This window comes from Aplysia californica, unplaced genomic scaffold, assembly GCF_000002075.1.
Source record: "Aplysia californica isolate F4 #8 unplaced genomic scaffold, AplCal3.0 scaffold00089, whole genome shotgun sequence".
Classification (NCBI taxonomy): domain Eukaryota; kingdom Metazoa; phylum Mollusca; class Gastropoda; order Aplysiida; family Aplysiidae; genus Aplysia; species Aplysia californica.
In genome coordinates this window covers 1,329,643-1,347,235 of record NW_004797359.1, presented here as the reverse complement: position 1 = coordinate 1,347,235, position 17,593 = coordinate 1,329,643, and the positions used below count along the sequence as shown (strand labels likewise).

The following is a 17,593-nucleotide window of genomic DNA, read 5'->3' as shown; positions in this document are numbered from 1 at the left end:
CCCCCAACAAACGCCTACCAAACCACCCACTACTGGGCGAATATCAGACTCAGTTAGTCATTATTATAGCAGACAATTTTAACTTAACTAGGCTAAAAGATCTAGATCTAGATCTAGAATCTAGATGATCTCGTCTCTAGATCTAGAATAGATTCTAAGATCTAAATCTAGACTCGAGAGATCTAACATTTAACTATAAAATTATTTTCTAAGTCTAAAAACAATTCTTTGGGCTTGGGAGGATCCAAAATGTATGCATGCCTGATTAAAAGATGAGATAAGAAAAAATTACCCAATCTCTGGGGTATTCATATCCATAGAAACTTGAAAATAATATTGTCTACATAAATTGGGGTAGGCAGGTAAGCTTTTAATCAAGTTTTGAGTAGAGTGTTGTTAGTCATCGAAAAAGTTGTGATTCCTCTTGTTCATGTAAACAAACAATTTGAAGGGACGTCACTCTATATAAACAAGTATTTATATGCCGCTTTGTAAGTATACTTTGATTCCTTTTTTTTCTCCTGATTTTGCAGACTATGCCTAAAAAAAATTGTTGACAAATATGCTTATGCACATTGTAAAGATATTTTATAATGTATGCATTACATTATAATATCATCAATTAAATATTCTTTAAGCAGAAATAAAATAAACATTCCCAAAAAATGTCAAAAGTGAACAAATAATTGAATTGTAGGGTATACCTGGCATATTTTTGTACAAAATGGCTGCCTTGCGGCATGAATGTTTGACTTTGGGAAGATCTGTTTTATCACATTTGACGAAAAGGCATCTTCACATGATCGTACCTCTCACCAATCGCACAGCATGTCTCACGTAAGAATTAGATTTGGGAGGGACTGAGGTTTTAGGAAATTATTTGTAGATCTAGTTGTAGCATAGGTTTTGTAGGGCCAATTGGATACAATCATCACCTCGACATCGTTTGGTTTGGGATTCAAGTTATTGTGGAAGGAGTTCCGCAGAGGGCCGTCCGACCAGCAACACACAAACGAGGGGATATTTTGAGCGGGGTGTACCCTAACCCTAAACCCTAAGCCTAACTCTTGTATAGTTTGCTCAGTGGACCTTGCAGGTAAGAATGCACTTTACCGGACCACCGGTCAGAACTACTTTACACACTATGCCATGGCGCCCCTGGTGCAGTGGTCCGCTATTCTTCCTCTTTCACGGCTCTCATACTCACTTTCCTACGTCCTCACCCTTCGACTGACGTCTCAGCACTCCTGTACAATTGTTTAGGGATACTCGCTTTGACCCCACCAACGATTACTTCTGGTTCTAAACGATTACTTTTTGGATGCGCGTGCCGATAGGCCTATAATGGAGAGATAGCCAGTCAAGCCTATTTTGCAAAACATCTCGTTATGGTCAAATTCAGGCATGCCCCTGAAACCTCCTATGTTTTGTTAGGTGGTCAGGAAACCTCCCTTGCTTTGTTAAATACTTGTAAGTGAAGTTTTACTGCTCATTTTGTAGGCTAGTATCTACTGATAAAACATTGATACACCGAATATTTAAATCAGTATCGATATCCAGTAGTCTTTGCTTGTGTGATTTAGTGCTAGAACTAATGGGACCGCAATTTAGCAATGCCAATCGGGCTTTCCCGCGAGGCGAAAATTTGGTCCCCGTTTACGGGCGATTTTGCGGACCCGGCCGAAGCGTAGGTGACTAACTTTGTCAACCTCGGTCTGCTCTATTTCCGAACCAATCCGAATGAAACTCGGCTACCAATCAGAAAATAGGGCAAACTAATGATATGTGGACGTTGAAGTTCGTACACATAAATTAACCTATACTTTTGGTGTCGGGAACACTTTCGTATCGTGTACACCGAAAACTATAAGGAGTTTGAATTTCAACGCCCAGATGGTAATAGATCTATCTATCCTCTATAGTGTGCTCAAATTTGAGAGTTCTGTGTCAAGTAGTTGTTTAGACCCGATCGTAAATCTACGACTACCCCCCTATCCAAAGCGGCTTCGCACGGAGACCGGCCATTTTCCCCTCACTCCCGTGGCAAATGTCTGTGACCTACAAATCCCCGCATGACTATTCCGGGCCCGTTCATTGGTCACTTGAAATAGGGCAATGGCGGGCGCGCGCATCCGGTTGTTTTTCTCTCTATTCCCCTGTAACATCGCAATGGGGGTATTCCGAGGCGAGGTTATCTCGTCTCGGGGTGTTCGCGTCTCAACGGGGAAAAAGAATTTTTAATTGTACGGCATGCTAGATTGAATTAACTTATCTTTTACGGTTGGCATGGTCTAAAGTCATCATAAAAAGCTTTGCAATTATTTAGTCACGCTGCCGACATATATTCTTAAAGATCCCATGTTGTGATACGATGCTATAAATAAAATGGACTCATCCCGACACCCCTTTTTCGCAAAATCGTAATATGTACACCACAATTTTAATTATAACAAAATAAAACTACGAAATTGGTAGTAAATCTGACTGCAGAAATGATTTCTACACTCAAAAACACATCGGGTAGCCAAGTTTCTCTCGAACACTCGGATTAGTTACCGAGATATCGTCGATTTTCTTACAGAATCTACTACTGCGTGGTCCACTTTTTAGGAGTATTTTCCTATATGTGGGTCATCCATATTTTGCCGACCTTTACAACCCCATAACTTTTTTATTTATGAACCGTTTCTCAAAATTCAAGAAGCATAATTATCAGAATTGAAAATTCTTTCTTAGGTACCAAAAAAAAGGGGGCAAAAGTGAAAATTTAAATTTTCATTGGCATTGCTACGCAATTGTACAGGAGTGCCGACGTCTCTTACCAGGTTTTTCAGTCATCACGACCGTGCCACAGACAGTGAAGTGCCCGTGATACCTTACGCTAATTGGTCAATCGAATCATGTGGTCCACTATTCTTCTTTGCTCCCGACTCTGCTAGGCCTATCCCCCCCCCCCTTCCTGGTCCGGCCAAGTACAATGGAGGGTGAGAGATGCGCACGAGTCGCCTGTGGAACTAGTAGTATTCAACTAGGTTAACCTCTTGTCCGCACATAGAGAACTATGGTGCATAGTTAGGCTAGGCGCCCGTAGTAATCACGGGCCCAGACGGGCGGTCCGGTAAAGTACTATCCAGCCCCTTGTCACGGTTAGTGCCAGCCCTCTACGGAACTCTTCTCATCATTGTTGACTTTAGTAGTATAGAGATGAGTAGAGATGCATGTAGATTTAGATCTAGATGTTTGAACTTGGACTAGCCAATGCCATGGACTTGATAGTGTGCCAAGCATACAAAAATAGTAGTGGAAAATGAAGATAGTAAGGATTAGGAAACAAGAAGCAGTAGTTTCTTGTTGCAGTTTAGGCACAGTTATGAGCATGGCATCGATGAATCAGCCCATTTATTATTCTACTGTGCATAAGAACAGGTTAGTTAATGTCCCCCCTTTGGGAATGGTTAAAGACACTTTCTGTCAGTAGCACCACCCCGGGAGGGGTAATGAACAATGAATGATACTCCAGTGAGTTGAGATGTTGTTACACCAGCTGTCTGGTTTTCAGTTTACAGGATTTTGGTAAACTCTTTCACCCGTTATGTCATTATTGCTAAGAATGTTCTTGAATGACTAATGCCGTGAGGTGTATCGTTTCGTATGTTTTCTGTTGCATTCTTTTCACAGACTTCCAACCTCATCACTTGTTCAGCGCATTTCACGTGTCTCGCCAGCCATCAGTTTTCACACTTCAACTACACACCATGATTTAATGGAATTTTTTGATCGGAAGGATGTATGGGGAGAAAAGTCTGTTCCCTCTGGTGAGTGTCAACAACAGGTACACAAGTGACAGAAAAAATGTTACATTACCACTCTCACCAACATTTTATCAACAAAATCTCAACGCAACAAACGGATAAAGGATACCTGTTTATTTCTTTCACCCTTCGCTCCTGTGTACCATGATTATATCATCCCATAATCAAACAGTGCGTCTGTGTTTGGTACTGAAAGAGTCAATCTGTAATAGACCTTGTATAGGTTGAATCTTACTGTGATAATCCTTGGACACAACAGAATAACTTGCTCTGCAAGCAACACTTGATGTTTCTTTTGAGCACTTTTCCTCCAGCAGCAAACACAAACTCTGCTACAGTTAAGTTTTCACAACAGTGCATTATCATGTGGTTTGTATAAATTTACAAAGATCTATCAGAGATATCTAGTCATTTTGTGTGACCTCTCAGAGTTTTTTTTTTACTCATATCAACACTTTCATCCAAGACACACGCTCATATAATAATATCCCTGCACCTAGTAGGGTGGGATGGACCGTCATTTCAGGGTAGGGTTTTTGTCATTTAGGATTTGTTAGAGAAAGGAAACTTGGACCATATGTGGAGATCAACAATGTATTTTTTTATTTTGCGCAAAATGAATTTTCCTTTCTTTGTCATAATTTGTTTATCAGGAGCCATTTTTGTCCCAATTGAGATTTTGCTTTTGTGTTTGTCATTACCATACTGGAGTTGAAATTTCTTTCCCTCATATTATGACTATGTTCAAAGTTCAGCACTTTTTTCAATTTCTCACAGGTCGACCGTGGAGACTGGATGAGCTAAGGATAAAAAGTAGCGAAGACCTTCACAAACTCTGGTGAGAATTTCTTCAGAAATATGATATTTACGCTAAGTAAAAGTCCAGACATTAATTTACCATAAACCAAATTTTAAAAACTGGAAATTGTCCAAGATGGCCACCCGTCATCGATGAGAAAAGTAGTTGTCTTAGACAGTTGGATGTTTTCGACAGTGTCATCTTACAATAGAAAAAAGCCGGAAGGAAGGGGGGAACTAAGAAGTGGTCTTTTGTAGAGGTGTTTTTCTTAGAATAGTGGTTGCTGTTGGAGGTGTATGACTGTATTTTACATCTTTTTAAAAAAAATTGTAATTGCTGGAAATGTTACACAGGTCCTCTTTCTATGTGCTCATTTTATATGTAAAATGTGGTATTTGGGCTGGTTATTATGGCATGGTAGGTCAGAAATATTTGATATTCTGTTTGGGAGATAATTCAACCCTCTTTTTCTGGAAAAGATTTCCTTTAGACTTTGTGCTCTTTGTTAAGAGTTTGATGCGCTGTTTTCCCTGTTTTATTGTGTGATATTTTGTCAAAAGAGGAAAAATGAAAGCCCATGCAAATGATTAGTTACCAGATACTTGTCTAAATTATAACGATGAGCTGTATGATTAATGATTTAAAAGTTTACACAGATAATCTTTCTTATTGATTAATGGCAAAGTGTACTCAGATGGAAATTCCTGTACCAAATGAGTGAGTGAAAACAAATGGGAGTGTCTTACGTCAGTTGAGCAGGCTAGCAGTTGTATTATTTGTTCTTTCCTGTACGGTGCTTGAGCGCTCTGCTCCTTCCTTTAAGCTTTTCTTTCTCACACTCTCTCTTCATACATGTGTAACCACTGTATGTGTAGTAGAACAGTTGCCGTCTGCTTCTTTGCTTTTATTTTGTTCTTAGTGGTTAATGATTATTGCAATTGTTGCTGATTACTTTATCTTTCATTTTGTATGTCATGTATATATTATTATATATATGAGAACAATGTCTATTTTGTCGACAGGTATGTGCTGTTGAAAGAGCGGAATATGCTGATGACAATGGAAGCAGAGTACAACAGGAATTCAGAGCTTTTCCCCAACCCTGAGAGAATCGACAAAGTAAGGTTCTCTCATTTCTTTAGAGTGAATATAGCTTAACCAATGCTCTTTCTGACCAGTCTAGTAGTGCTTGGTTTGCCATTCCAATCTTATTTTTGTTTTGTTTTGAGGTATCTGTAAATGACTTCTCTTTCACTTTTTTAAAACAAAATATTAAGGTTGTCTTACTGTGTGTATGACTCTAAATTTCCAACAAAGTTCTTTACTTTTACTCAGTACTCCTGGTTGTTGTTGTTGTTGATGTAATCAATTCAGCACCTATACACTTGATAATGATGCAAAAAATGAATAAATTCATGGTGTAATATGTATGCTTGCAAGAGAACAAGAAAGGATTTGTGAAACGTCGTGGTGAAATGAGGCACTCGTCAAAATAATGCAATCCGAGAAATCTGCATTTTTCGGTCAGTTTGGAATTTTTTTTTTGAATTTTTGTTTTTTGGCGCAACATCTTGTGTGTCCTTTCAAAAACACTCTTGTGTTTGGATTTTGTAGAAAAACGTTGATTAAAGGCACAACAAATTTTAATTTGCAGTTTCCAAGGACTCTTTAAGCTATGAATTTCACCAAACTGTGGCTGCCATTTTCTCACTAATTTTACTTCCTCCTCCAATCGCAAATATCTCGACTTCTATTCAAGAAAAATGGATAATTTTTTGATCAAAAGCAAGGCAAATGAACAACCTTTAAGATGATACCAAAAACTCCATATGCCCAAAACTTGGCAAATGCCTTATTCCACCACGTCGTGACACATTTGTTGATGCCACAATGTGTTGAAACTGTGGGTTAAAGGAAAGCCCAGGACAGGCTGAAGGTCACAGTTATAATGTAGAGCGACTGGAAACTAAGTTCATACAGCAGCCAAGACTGAGATGCTACTGTGACGTTTAGACCTTTGTCCTTCATTTCTTCTTATTGACCTGTGATTTTTTTTCCTTGCAGAGTTCCAGATCACTGTAATTTATAACTGTGTTTTCATGGGCTCTACACCCCTTTCAACACTGTAAAAAAAATAATCATTTTAAGAGGCATGTCAATTTAGATCATTTAGGAGTTAAGCTTTGACCCTGTCTGTCATTACCAAGTCTGGTTGAGAGGGATACAACATTCCAGCAGAAAGACCAAGATACTCTACCTGGTATATAAAAATTCTTCCCACATGGGAATCGAACCAAGGTCCTCTGCATGCTATGACAGAGTGCATAACGGCTACACTAATTTGTGCGTATTTCATGAAGTTTGGTCAAATGCATTGTTTGAATAATAATGCATTGTGTGGCTGGTTTGAGGAGCCACTGGTATGTTCTACTTCTTGTACTTTTGTATGTTGTTTCTGTTTGTCTGTCTTGATTTTCGTGTGCTCAAAATAACCAATATTGTTGTTGTTGTTGTTGTTGTTATCGATCCAGCAACATCTGGGCTCTCGCCCTTCTGTCCAATGCCATGTAGTGATAAGTGCAGGTTTGCTGCAGTTGCTGTAATGTTCCGTAGAGTGTGTTGTCGAAGTTAGGTCTCGGAGGGAGAAGGGTAGCTCTGATGTCATTTAGGGCTGTACAGTGGAAAAGGTGATGTTCCACTGTCTCATATGCATAGTCACACAAAGGACACATTGGGGGAAGTTCTGGTTTTATTTTGTTCAAGTGAAAGTTGAGCTGTATATGTTCTGTTCGTAGGCGGAAGATCGTGGTCTGTTTCTTTCTCTGAAGGTGGTTGATATTGTCATTTCGTTTTGTTGTAGTCATATGTTTGAAAACTGCTCTGCCTGTCTTTCCCAAGGCCCATCTGTTCATCCAATCTTGTTTGCTGTTGCTTTTAATGATTTGTTTTGCAGTGTGGTATGAAGTTGGAATGTTGGGTTGTTCCTGTCTAGATCCCCTTTTGGCGAGTGTGTCTGCTCTGTCATTTCCAGGTATGTTTGAGTGTCCGGGAATCCACTGCATCACCAGGTTCACGCCACAGAATGTTATCAGATGATGGGAGCCAAACAGTATATGTGTCAAGTCTTCGTTTAGATGGTGATCATTTTCTATTGCTTGCAAGACTGATAGTGAGTCAGTGAAGATCACTATACTCTGGGTTTTGTTTGGATGAGTGTCAAAAACTGTGCGGAGATGGTATAGTGCTGTTTCAATTGCTATCATTTCTGCGTCGTAGTTGTTGCATTTCTCTCCACAGGCTGCAGAGAACCAATATTATAAAGTTGTATTGTCATTGTGTCGAATAACCCCACCCTTGTGGTTTTTTTCCCATTGTAAGTGAAGACTTTCTTTTATTTTTCAGAGTTAGAGGAAGTCCGTTTGTAATTATACTCATTATAGACTTTCTTTTTTGTTTTCAAAGGTTGAGGAAAGTATGGAGAACATTCTTGAAGTGGTCAAAGAAAGGGATGATGCCGTCTCGTTGCTGGAAACTGGAAAACCCAAACAACCGGAGGGTGGCTATGTGAGAGACGTTTTAGGTCGCGTGGTGTACAAACGTTTCCAGGAGCAGGCTGTGCCCCCTCACATGAACAAAGTCCACCGCCTCATGTACCCCAAAGCTTTCCACAAAGAAAACCTCAAATACCTGGCGCTGTATCGAGAGAAGATCGCGCGGCACAAATGGTACTGGTATAACCGACGGTTGGAGAAAAACAAAGACTTGGTGAAGAAGTTTCCTCACCTCGAGGATAAAATGTATGTGGAGAAACCGGAAGAGCCGAAAATATAAGTCATTGTCTGTGTTATTGTTGTTTCGAATAAAAGTGAAATGTAGATATACAAGTTTTGTTGTTGTTTGGTTTCTTTCAAAAGTTTTTTCTTTTATTTGTTAGTATTTTAATGGTTCAGAATCGTACAGTCTACTCAAGGGAAATTTCCTGAGGCTGCTCTCGAAATATGAGGCGTGCTGACAAAATGAGTTACTTCTCGCAATCCACAAATGGAGATGTTGGTCAAAAAACAACATTAAGGTCAAATTTGTAGATTTTCTCTCGACTATCGATGCCATATTTTTCAACTATAACCTGTCTTTTATTATTTCATACTATAAGTTGTAAAAACTTCAAACCTATAAGCCTGGTGTATCTATTTCCTTAAGGCTTGAATCCGAGAAGTAACTCATTTTGTCAGCACACGTTGCAAATGGTCCAAGACGCGCATCCATTGTTGAGGGGAAAAGTCGTTGTCTGAGACAGATGGACATCTTGTACAGTGTCAGTATCATACTATTAATACAGAAAAAAATACAAAGGAGGAAGTGGGAAGTGGTTGTCTTGGACAGGTGGTATTTATTAGAGGCCGGTTTGACTGCACTTTGTCTTAGCTGACCAGATTAGGCTGGCAAAAGTCTGTGGGTGGTTGGCAGGTGCTCTGGTGTGGTTTGCTCCTTCTTTCCTATCAAACATCTATCGTCCTTATCTCCCCTTCTTCTTTTTTATGTTTGTTACTCTCCTGTAACACCTCTAATCTTCTGGCGCTCATATGACCTTATGCAGTTGAAAGTGCTGTAAAACTCTTACTAAAACTAAAACTAAGGCAAAAGTCTCGCTCTACTTACTGTGTTCATAACTAAAGCCATTTCAGCATGCAGGGACCAGGAAATGAACGTGATGACTCTGAGCATCTCAGTTTATGCCAAATCTAGTTTGATTGAAAAGTAACATCTGTGGTATAGCAGTTGGTCATTTCGTTGTGGCACACAGAAGACGGGAGTTCAATTCCAATGTGGGGAGGGTTTTTTTGGTGTTCTTTTAAATTCGCGTAACTCTGTCTTTGTCTTTCTGCTCTTTTTCTTTGTATACCTCTCAGCCTGGATTGGCCCTGACAGGCAGGGTTGAAGCTCGCACTCTGATTGATCAAAATTTTCTTGACAGGGTTGTGAAACATAATATATATGTATCTACAATTAATTTTACAAATGTCTTTCATTGCGTGATAGTTTGAATGTAGAAGTCAACCCAGGAAGCTCAGATAGGCACATTTTCTCTAAGGGTCAGGGTGCTGGATTTTAAAAAGTTAACCCCCCCGGGGCAGTACCACTGACTGAAGTGTCTTTAGGCCATTCCCAAAGAGGGGACATTTCTCGTTCAAGCATAGTAGAATTGTAAATGGGCTTACTCAGGTCACGCTCATAACTGTGCCTGATCTACAACAGGGAACTGCTGCTTTTTCTTTCCTGATCCTTACTATTGTCATTTTCCTCTACTTCTTTTGTACGTTTGTCCCTCTCTTGTGACCTGCTATTTCCGGGGTGCCTTGATAGTCGAAGCAGACCTTGTGCTGTTGAAGCTAGAGAGGTGAGCTGTCTAAGTCTGATTCCCTGGTAAAGACTTCCCCGTTGACACCCACCCCGTGGCGCTCATATGGCCTTATGCAGTTACGAGCGCCGTAAAATAAACCCCTCTACTACAAAAAAAAAAATTAAAACAGTTAAAGTAGCACAACCAGCATCTGTGAAGTAGCGTTACTTGCTTAGGTGTTTTGCTCTTGCTTGCAGAAGACTCGAATTAAATTCCTGTGTGTCGAGAATTTTTATGGAGCATTTCATTCTTTCTTTTCTGGGATGTTGGATCCCCCTCAGCCTGGGTTGACCCTGACAGTCTGACAGGCAGGGTTGAAACTTGCTTCCTATGACCTAGACTAAGTGAATGTGAGGGGTGTTTCATAGGGCTGGGCAATGAGTCGCTTTAGCAAAATTCGGACAGTATTATAGTGCACCTCTTCGGCAAGTCGTTATGAACCGCTTCAACAAATGGGTTAGAACCTCTTCAACAAACGGATTAGAACCGCTTCAACAAATGGGTGCACCCACTTCAGCAAACGGATTAGGAAAGAGAGTTTTTGAGTTTGAATTTGGATAATGTTTCATTGAGAATTATCCGGTTATCCGGATTTTGCCCACCACCAGTGTTTCAATTAGATGAAGCCTGTCCTCTCACACAGAAACATAGCACTGAACACAAAGAGAAGAACCCAAAAAGTGTGAAAACTTTCATTTGAACAATCCTTTTGTATGGAAACGAGAGTTTGGCTCAAAACAAGGACACAGATAGAAGAATGGAAGCCACCAAAATGTGGAACACTGTATATGTATGGCGTCCAACAGAAACTTGAAAATGTAATCACCCAATCATAGTGTTCAGTCTTGAACTACCCGCGCATGCACCATACCAATCTAAAGCGGAATAAATTCTGCATCATTTGACTCATTAATATTTCATCTATGATAAGAGACTCCCGAGACATGGTCACTCAAAACTGACCTTTAAAAAATCTGGCTTGGCAAAATAGTGCAAAATCAGAGAAACGCAAAAGTGTGTTCGCGCGTATATTGGGGTGCATCTACAGTTGAATGGACTTGTACTGAATATCAAATGATCTTCTGATGATATTTTGAAACAGATTGGAAAACAGAGCAGTAGTAAATACCACGCAAAACCTAGACTTAACAGTCACATGTGTTCATTAGTTTTAATTTTGTTTTGATTAGGAGCTATTGGTTTCGTGTCAGCACAACACAGCACTTTCTCACTGGGCGAATGCCACTAGTCAATTCCTGGAAAACCATATCAAATCAACGTTGGAGTGGTCATCAGTAGATAGCCCCGATATGAATCCACAGGTACCGTACGTGAAGTCCCGTGAGACAGAAGTTGAAGAAGAGCGACTTTCCTCCCAATTCAGACACTTTGCAACTTTCTGGGACAATTGGAATGAAAAGACAAATAATTGTGTCCAAAATTTAATAGAGTCGATGCCCAAAGGGTTCGTGGACGACACAAAATTAATGGCTTCTAAGGAAAATGACGATGGACACATTTAACACTAGGTCAAAGCTTTGCGTGGTATTTGTGACTGCCATGTTTTCCGTTATGTTTGAAACTATAGTGACAAAATATCGTAATAAAATAGTGTGTATTGTAGAGACAAAATTCTCCATTCATTGCATATGTAATGTATGTCCATTCTATCGATATTGAGGCACCTCTATACACGCTTTTACAAAAATTTTGCCATGCCTGTTTTTTTATTTTTTTAGGTCAGTTTTGAGTGACCATATCTTGGGAGTGCCTTGAATATAGGATATATTATTATTAATGTGTCAGATGATGCAGAATGTATTAAGCTTTAATTTATTGGTATGCAGCATGATTGGGTAATGCACTTTAACACGATGATTTTGTGATTATAATTGCAAGTTTCTTTTGGACGCCAATAACTTCAAAATTTAAGGACAATTATACTCAGAATCTCATGGACATGAGAAAAGAAATAGAGAAGTGCTCAAAATGAAAAAGACAGGTTATGAAAGAAAGATCTATTATAGAACCGCCAGAAAGGGACTTGAGATTCTCTGGCTACCTAAACAGATCAAACGGACTAGAGAAACTCCTGTGTGTATACATAGAGGGAAAGAAGAGCAGAGGAAAGCCGAACAACATAGTTGTACAATTTTGTATACAGATGGCCTGAACAACTTTGCAAAAATAATAACACAATGAGAAGAAGAAAACGAGCTGATAAAGAAGACAGACAACAGGAAGGAGTGGGGGTACCAAGGTCGTCAATGTCTGCTCCACTTGACACCGGAAGAAGAAGAAGCGGAGAATGGGGGGGGGGGGGGGGGAGGGGGCTACATTCTTTTTGTTGAGTTTTTTTTTTGGGGGGTGGATGTGGTTGGGTTTCTTTTTTTCCTGGGAGCTGGGCTCAAAGAGGTGAAGGTATATCTAGCACACCTGGATTTGGGCACAAGCATCAAATACCGGACGCTGGGGCCAGGGTAAGTGACAGGCGAAGGGAGCATGGCGGAAAGCTTATACCTCGCGCCCCCTTGTGGCCCACAGGGAGGTGACAGCGACACTTTGACACCGTGCTCACAAGTGGCCTTGACACGAGGAATCCGCGGAGAAGCTGCTGGAAAACTGAGCCCTAATTTGCATGTTTTATTTGCTGTTTAAAGTCGGTAGACGATGTCTGTCTGCTCATTCATTACGTTTTCTTTTCCTGTTCTGTTATTTTTTTCTTTTTTTTTTGGAAGTGAGGGTGGAGGGTGAGAAAGGGGTGCAAAGAGTTTGTATCTGTATGTTACAGTAAGTTACACCGCTGCCATTTCTTCATCAGTCGGGACAGCAGAGAGTATGGTGTGAATTTGCTTTGAAAAGTGTGTGTGTGTGTGTGTGTGTGTGTGTGTGTGTGTGTGTGTGTGTGTGTGTGTGTGTGTGTGTGTGTGTGTGTGTGTTTATCGCAGGGAAGGGGGCTGTTCTTTTCTCTCTATCTACGACGATTTCTGGCAACATGGAACTTGGACATTTCAGAGGAGGGGACATAATAATTAATACGGTATCAAGAGATATAGGCCAAAAATGCACAATTAAATAATTACTTCACCTTTTTTAAAAAAACTTTCTGATCTTCGAGGATCGGTAGGTTCAGTTACTGTTTCTGAACTAGACAGAAAAAATACGCATGGCCTGCCGAATACAGTACAAATATGTTACTTAATGTTAGGAAATGCGTCCGATCATTTTTGTCTAAATAGGTTTGTGTGCACCTACAGAAAACATTAAGAAATTAATAAGAATTTTACAAAATAATGGGGAAAAAATAGTAGAAAAAGGAAACATAGAGAGTAGCAAGTACGAAAGTTTGTTTTAAAATGCATACGTGATACGGTAACATAATATATTGTTTGATGTGCTTTCCAAGCCAAGAAACATTGTTCGTAAAAGTAAACGTGAGCCCTTCTTTCGGAACTTACTTGAGCTAAGTTTACACATCCGGGGTCTCCACTTCACTTTCCCAGTGGTTTTATGCACCCCTCATAATTTAGCAAAATTTTATCATTTTTTGCGTAATTTCAGATTATTTTCCTTTATCATTCTTTGTTAAAATTAAGAGAATCGCATAATTTCCCATTTTTGGGGCTCAATTTGCATAATTTCAGAATTTTTCTCGCATAAAACGACGGAGACAGGTGTGTGTTTTGTTTGTTGTTGTTGGTTATTGTTTTTTGTTGTTCTTGATGGGGGTTTTTTTATTGGTGGGGGGGGGGGGTATTCAGTTGGGGCACTCCATTGACTCTGTTGGTATCATGCTGAATTACATGGTATATGGATCAGACGGCTAGGTGTGGTCTGAATCCCCGTTTTGGCTTTTTTTTTTTTTTACCTCGGGTCGTTTTGTGGAGTTTTCAGGGCTGAGAGAATTTACGACTTTTCTGGTTCTGGGCTTGATTGTCAGCTCCATCTCTTCATAAAAGTGCTTGTCTGAAAAACCAATGTCCAATGATCGGAAATCAAAAAGCGAGAGTGGAAAGAATAGGAAAGACAGACAGACAGACAGACTGACCGACAGACAGAAAGACAGACAGACAGACAGGGGGAGGGGAGAGGAAGTAGCAGAGAGAGACAGAGATAAAAAAAAAAGAAAGACAGACAGGGAGCACAATCATGCTAATGCGGAAGGGATACATTTCTAAAAAGCCAATAAAGAAAAGAAAAAGAATGAACAGACACCCCCCCCCGCAACCCCTCCTTTCATTCCTCCCTCCTCTCCCTCCCTCTGACACTGGGAAAGTTCTGGGTGTCGCGCTGACGCGGCAGTCCTCAGCCAGGCCTATCTCGTGCCTCGCACGGGTCTGCTCGTGGTCCACCCGGGTCGTCTGCCAGCCTCGTGTGACGTAGTGGTGACGTGTGACATCCATGGTCACACGCGAGCAGACGGGACATTAGTGTGGGGTTGTGGCAGCCCATGCTTGTCTGCTGGGAAAGGGAGAGGGAGACAGAGAGAGTGAGACAGAGACAGAGACTTGAGAGACAGAGAGAGCGAGATCTGTTTCCACTTGACGCTCGCGCTAGATGTAAAAGGCCGTGAGAGAGCCCGGAGTGTTCGTCTGACGTAAGTTGGTGCCAGGTGAGACTCGAGAGGGGGGGGGTTGTTGTTGTTGTTGTTATTGTTGTTGTTATTGTTGTTGTTGTTGTTGTTGTTGTTCTTCTTCTTCTTCTTCTTCTTCTTCTTCTTCTTCTTCTTCTTCTTCTTCTTCGTCGTCTTCTTCTTGTTGCATCTGTGGCGTAACGGTTAGGCACTGCGCTAACGCAGAAACCCGAGCTCGATTCCCAAGCGGGGAGAATTTTTGTTAAGTGTCTCGGTCTTTCGGCTGAGATGATGTATCACTTTGAGCTGGAGTTGTCCCTAACAGTCAGGGTCGGAAGCTCGCCTCCTAAATGATCTATTGGGTCCTTGAGGCGTAAAAAATATCCTCTTCTTCTTCTTGTTCTTGTTTTTGTTCTTCTTGTTCTTCTTGTTCTTGTTCTTCTTCTTCTTCTTCTTCTTCTTCTTCTTCTTCTTCTTTTTCTTCTTTTTCTTCTTCTTCTTCTTCTTCTTCTTCTTCTTCTTCTTCTTCTTCTTCTTCTTCTCACTTAGATTTCGGTATGTATCATATTATACAGGCTGTTCTGTTCGGTTCTTCTGTTGGCCCTTACTGTTAAACTTGTTTTGTTGCTCCCAATGGGGTTTGCCACGTTTCCTGTCTCAGGGCCTTAAATGTCTTTAATTGGTGACGGATGTGTTCCACTGTTTTGTCTGTTTTTCCAACACTAGTTTTAATCATCTTTACATGTTAATTGAGTCTTGTGTGTTAATCTGAAGATAATCACTTTGTTCAAAATTAATTTGTAACGCGTATTGCTTGGATCATTCATTTTTAATCAGTTTGGTGTCTATTTATATGCTTAAATAGGTTAAGTGAGCCGAGTTATGGACGTTTGTGATACATGTACGATACTGAACACTCGGATGAAAAATGTTGACTTCGTACAAAAGAGAATAACCCTTCATATTTCAAACGTTATAAAAAGAGTTAATGAGTTCAAACCGGTGTGCTCCAGACCGTCACTGCCCAAATGAGCTACATATGTAGACATGTATAATGCATTGTGTTGGAAGCCACCAAAATGTTATTGTAAGGCGTTCAGAGCCTGTGTATTGTAATAATCGGGGTTGAGCGTTTCATAAATGCCATAATTTATCTTTATTATTAAATGTGGCATAAACGAGAATACTCAGAATCTCACGGACAGAGAGGAGAACAAATAGAGGTAAGTGCTCCAAAATGGCGGGTTGTGAAAGATCTATAATTTCTGAACCATCAGAACAAGACAACTGAGATTCTTTGGCTATATATATATAAATAGGTTTTTTAAAGACTAGAGAAACTGCTGTTATGTGGAAAGACAGAGGAAAATAAGAGCAGCGGAAGACAGAGAACAACATACACGGATGGCCTGAAGAACTTTGCAACAAATCACACTATGAGATTTTTAAAAAAAACTGAGGTGATCAGGAAGACAGACAGCAGGAAGGAGTGAGGTACCACGATCGTCAATGTCTGCCCCAAACCTGACACCTGAAGAAGAAATATTATACTGTTGGCCAAAGCTTGAATAAAATATTACCTGTTCCCACTGTTTTATGCACCCAAAAAATGCTGAAATTATGCAAATTGAGCCCAAAAATATGAAATTATTCGATTCTGTTAATCTAAACAAAAAATGATAAAGAAAAATAATAATAAATTATTCAAAAAATGATCAAATTTTGCTAAATTATGCGGGTGCATAAAACCCCAGGGACATTCTTACAAGCTCAAAACATTTTGATTTATTCTTTTTTGTTTTGTTTTGCTTTGTTTTGTTTTGTTTTGTTTTGAAAATAACCTCTCCGTTTCAGTTGCACAGACATAGCACGGATATGGAGCAGCAAGTGTCTGGGACAGGACGAGACAACGAGACCGCCATGGATGTACTTCCGCAAGACGCAGACAGAGTTATCTCGTCTTCTTCTGCGTCATTAACCGGTCAGTGTGCCAAGGTCAAAGCTGCCAACAAAAAGGTGAGTGGATGGTTGGCCGGTGCTTAGTATGGTTTGCTCCTTCTTTTTTTTAAATAAAAAATCTATCATCCTTATCTCTTCTCCTTCTTTTCTTTGTAGGTTTCTATGTTACTCTGGCAAACTTTATAGTGTTCGTATTGCCAAAAGTGAACTTTTTATCATATACAAATGTGTCACGACTCGGTGAAATCAGGCGCTCGTCAATTTTCGGGCTTTATGAGTTATTAATATCACATGAAAGCTTGTTCATTTGTCCTGCATTTGGCGAAAAAAATACCCCTCTATCTGGAACTGATAAAAAGTGGTGCGAGTTGCCTGGTTTGAGAGGTATAACTAGCGAGAAAATGGCCGCCGACTTTTGGTGACTTCTAAAATTTGAGTCTTTGGAAACTGGAAATTTACATATTTCTCGTTCCATTAATGAACGTTTTTCGGTAACATCTACTCAAAAATGCGTTTTTAAAGGGACATAGACGGTGTTGAGCCAAAAATTTAAATACTGGGAAAAAAAACCTACCTAACGCCCAGAAAAAAACCGTTTTCTTGTTATTTCATTGTTTTGACGAGCGCTGTTTTCACTACGGTGCCTACGAAATATGTATCTTTCTGGGCCTTGTTTTTAAATAACTAATTGTCTACCAGTGTTCCAATGGCGTTAAATGTATACCATTTCCCTCAAACGAACTATAGTGACGTTCCTGTTTACTTCCTCAGAAAAACAAACCTCTCATCGAGAGGCGACGACGAGCCAGAATCAATGCCTGCCTTCTGGAGCTGAAAGACATCGTCACTAGAGACTTCAACAAGGATGTGAGTATTGAGAAGAAGAAGAAGAAGAAGAAGAAGAAGAAGAAGAAGAAGAAGAAGAAGAAGAAAAAGAAGAAGAAGAACAAGAACAAGAACAAGAACAAGAACAAGAGCGCGCGGAACACTTTAAACTTAATTCTCAGTTGGTAGGAAATTTTGAATTTTTCCCGGATGACAGCCTAAAC

At 40.0% G+C, this 17,593-nt stretch overlaps 2 protein-coding genes across 2 annotated transcripts in view; one reads left to right on the top strand and one right to left on the bottom strand.

Moving 5' to 3' along the window:
- The window catches only part of LOC101851398, a 5,252-nt gene extending 4,827 nt beyond the window's left edge, over positions 1-425 (bottom strand). Inside the window, exon 1 of the mRNA XM_005094822.3 lies at positions 293-425. The gene's annotated coding sequence lies outside the window, so the exon portion shown is untranslated. The remainder of the gene's footprint in view (positions 1-292) is intronic.
- A 292-nt stretch (positions 426-717) lies between these two features.
- On the top strand, positions 718-8,495 carry LOC101847323 (39S ribosomal protein L47, mitochondrial). The gene is made up of 5 exons (XM_005094805.3): positions 718-837; positions 3,679-3,815; positions 4,590-4,650; positions 5,634-5,730; positions 8,074-8,495. The coding sequence occupies exons 1-5, from the start codon at positions 725-727 to the stop codon at positions 8,440-8,442; spliced, it is 777 nt and encodes a 258-aa protein (XP_005094862.2). The 5' UTR covers positions 718-724; the 3' UTR covers positions 8,443-8,495.
- The last annotated feature ends 9,098 nt before the right edge of the window (positions 8,496-17,593 follow it).

Coding starts and splice junctions, on each gene's coding strand:
- LOC101847323 (XM_005094805.3), top strand. CDS start 725: ATGGCTGCCTTGCGGCATGAATGTTTGACTTTGGGAAGATCTGTTTTA. Junction 838..3,678: donor AATCGCACAGCATGTCTCAC/GTAAGAATTAGA, acceptor TTCTTTTCACAG/ACTTCCAACCTCATCACTTG. Junction 3,816..4,589: donor AGAAAAGTCTGTTCCCTCTG/GTGAGTGTCAAC, acceptor AATTTCTCACAG/GTCGACCGTGGAGACTGGAT.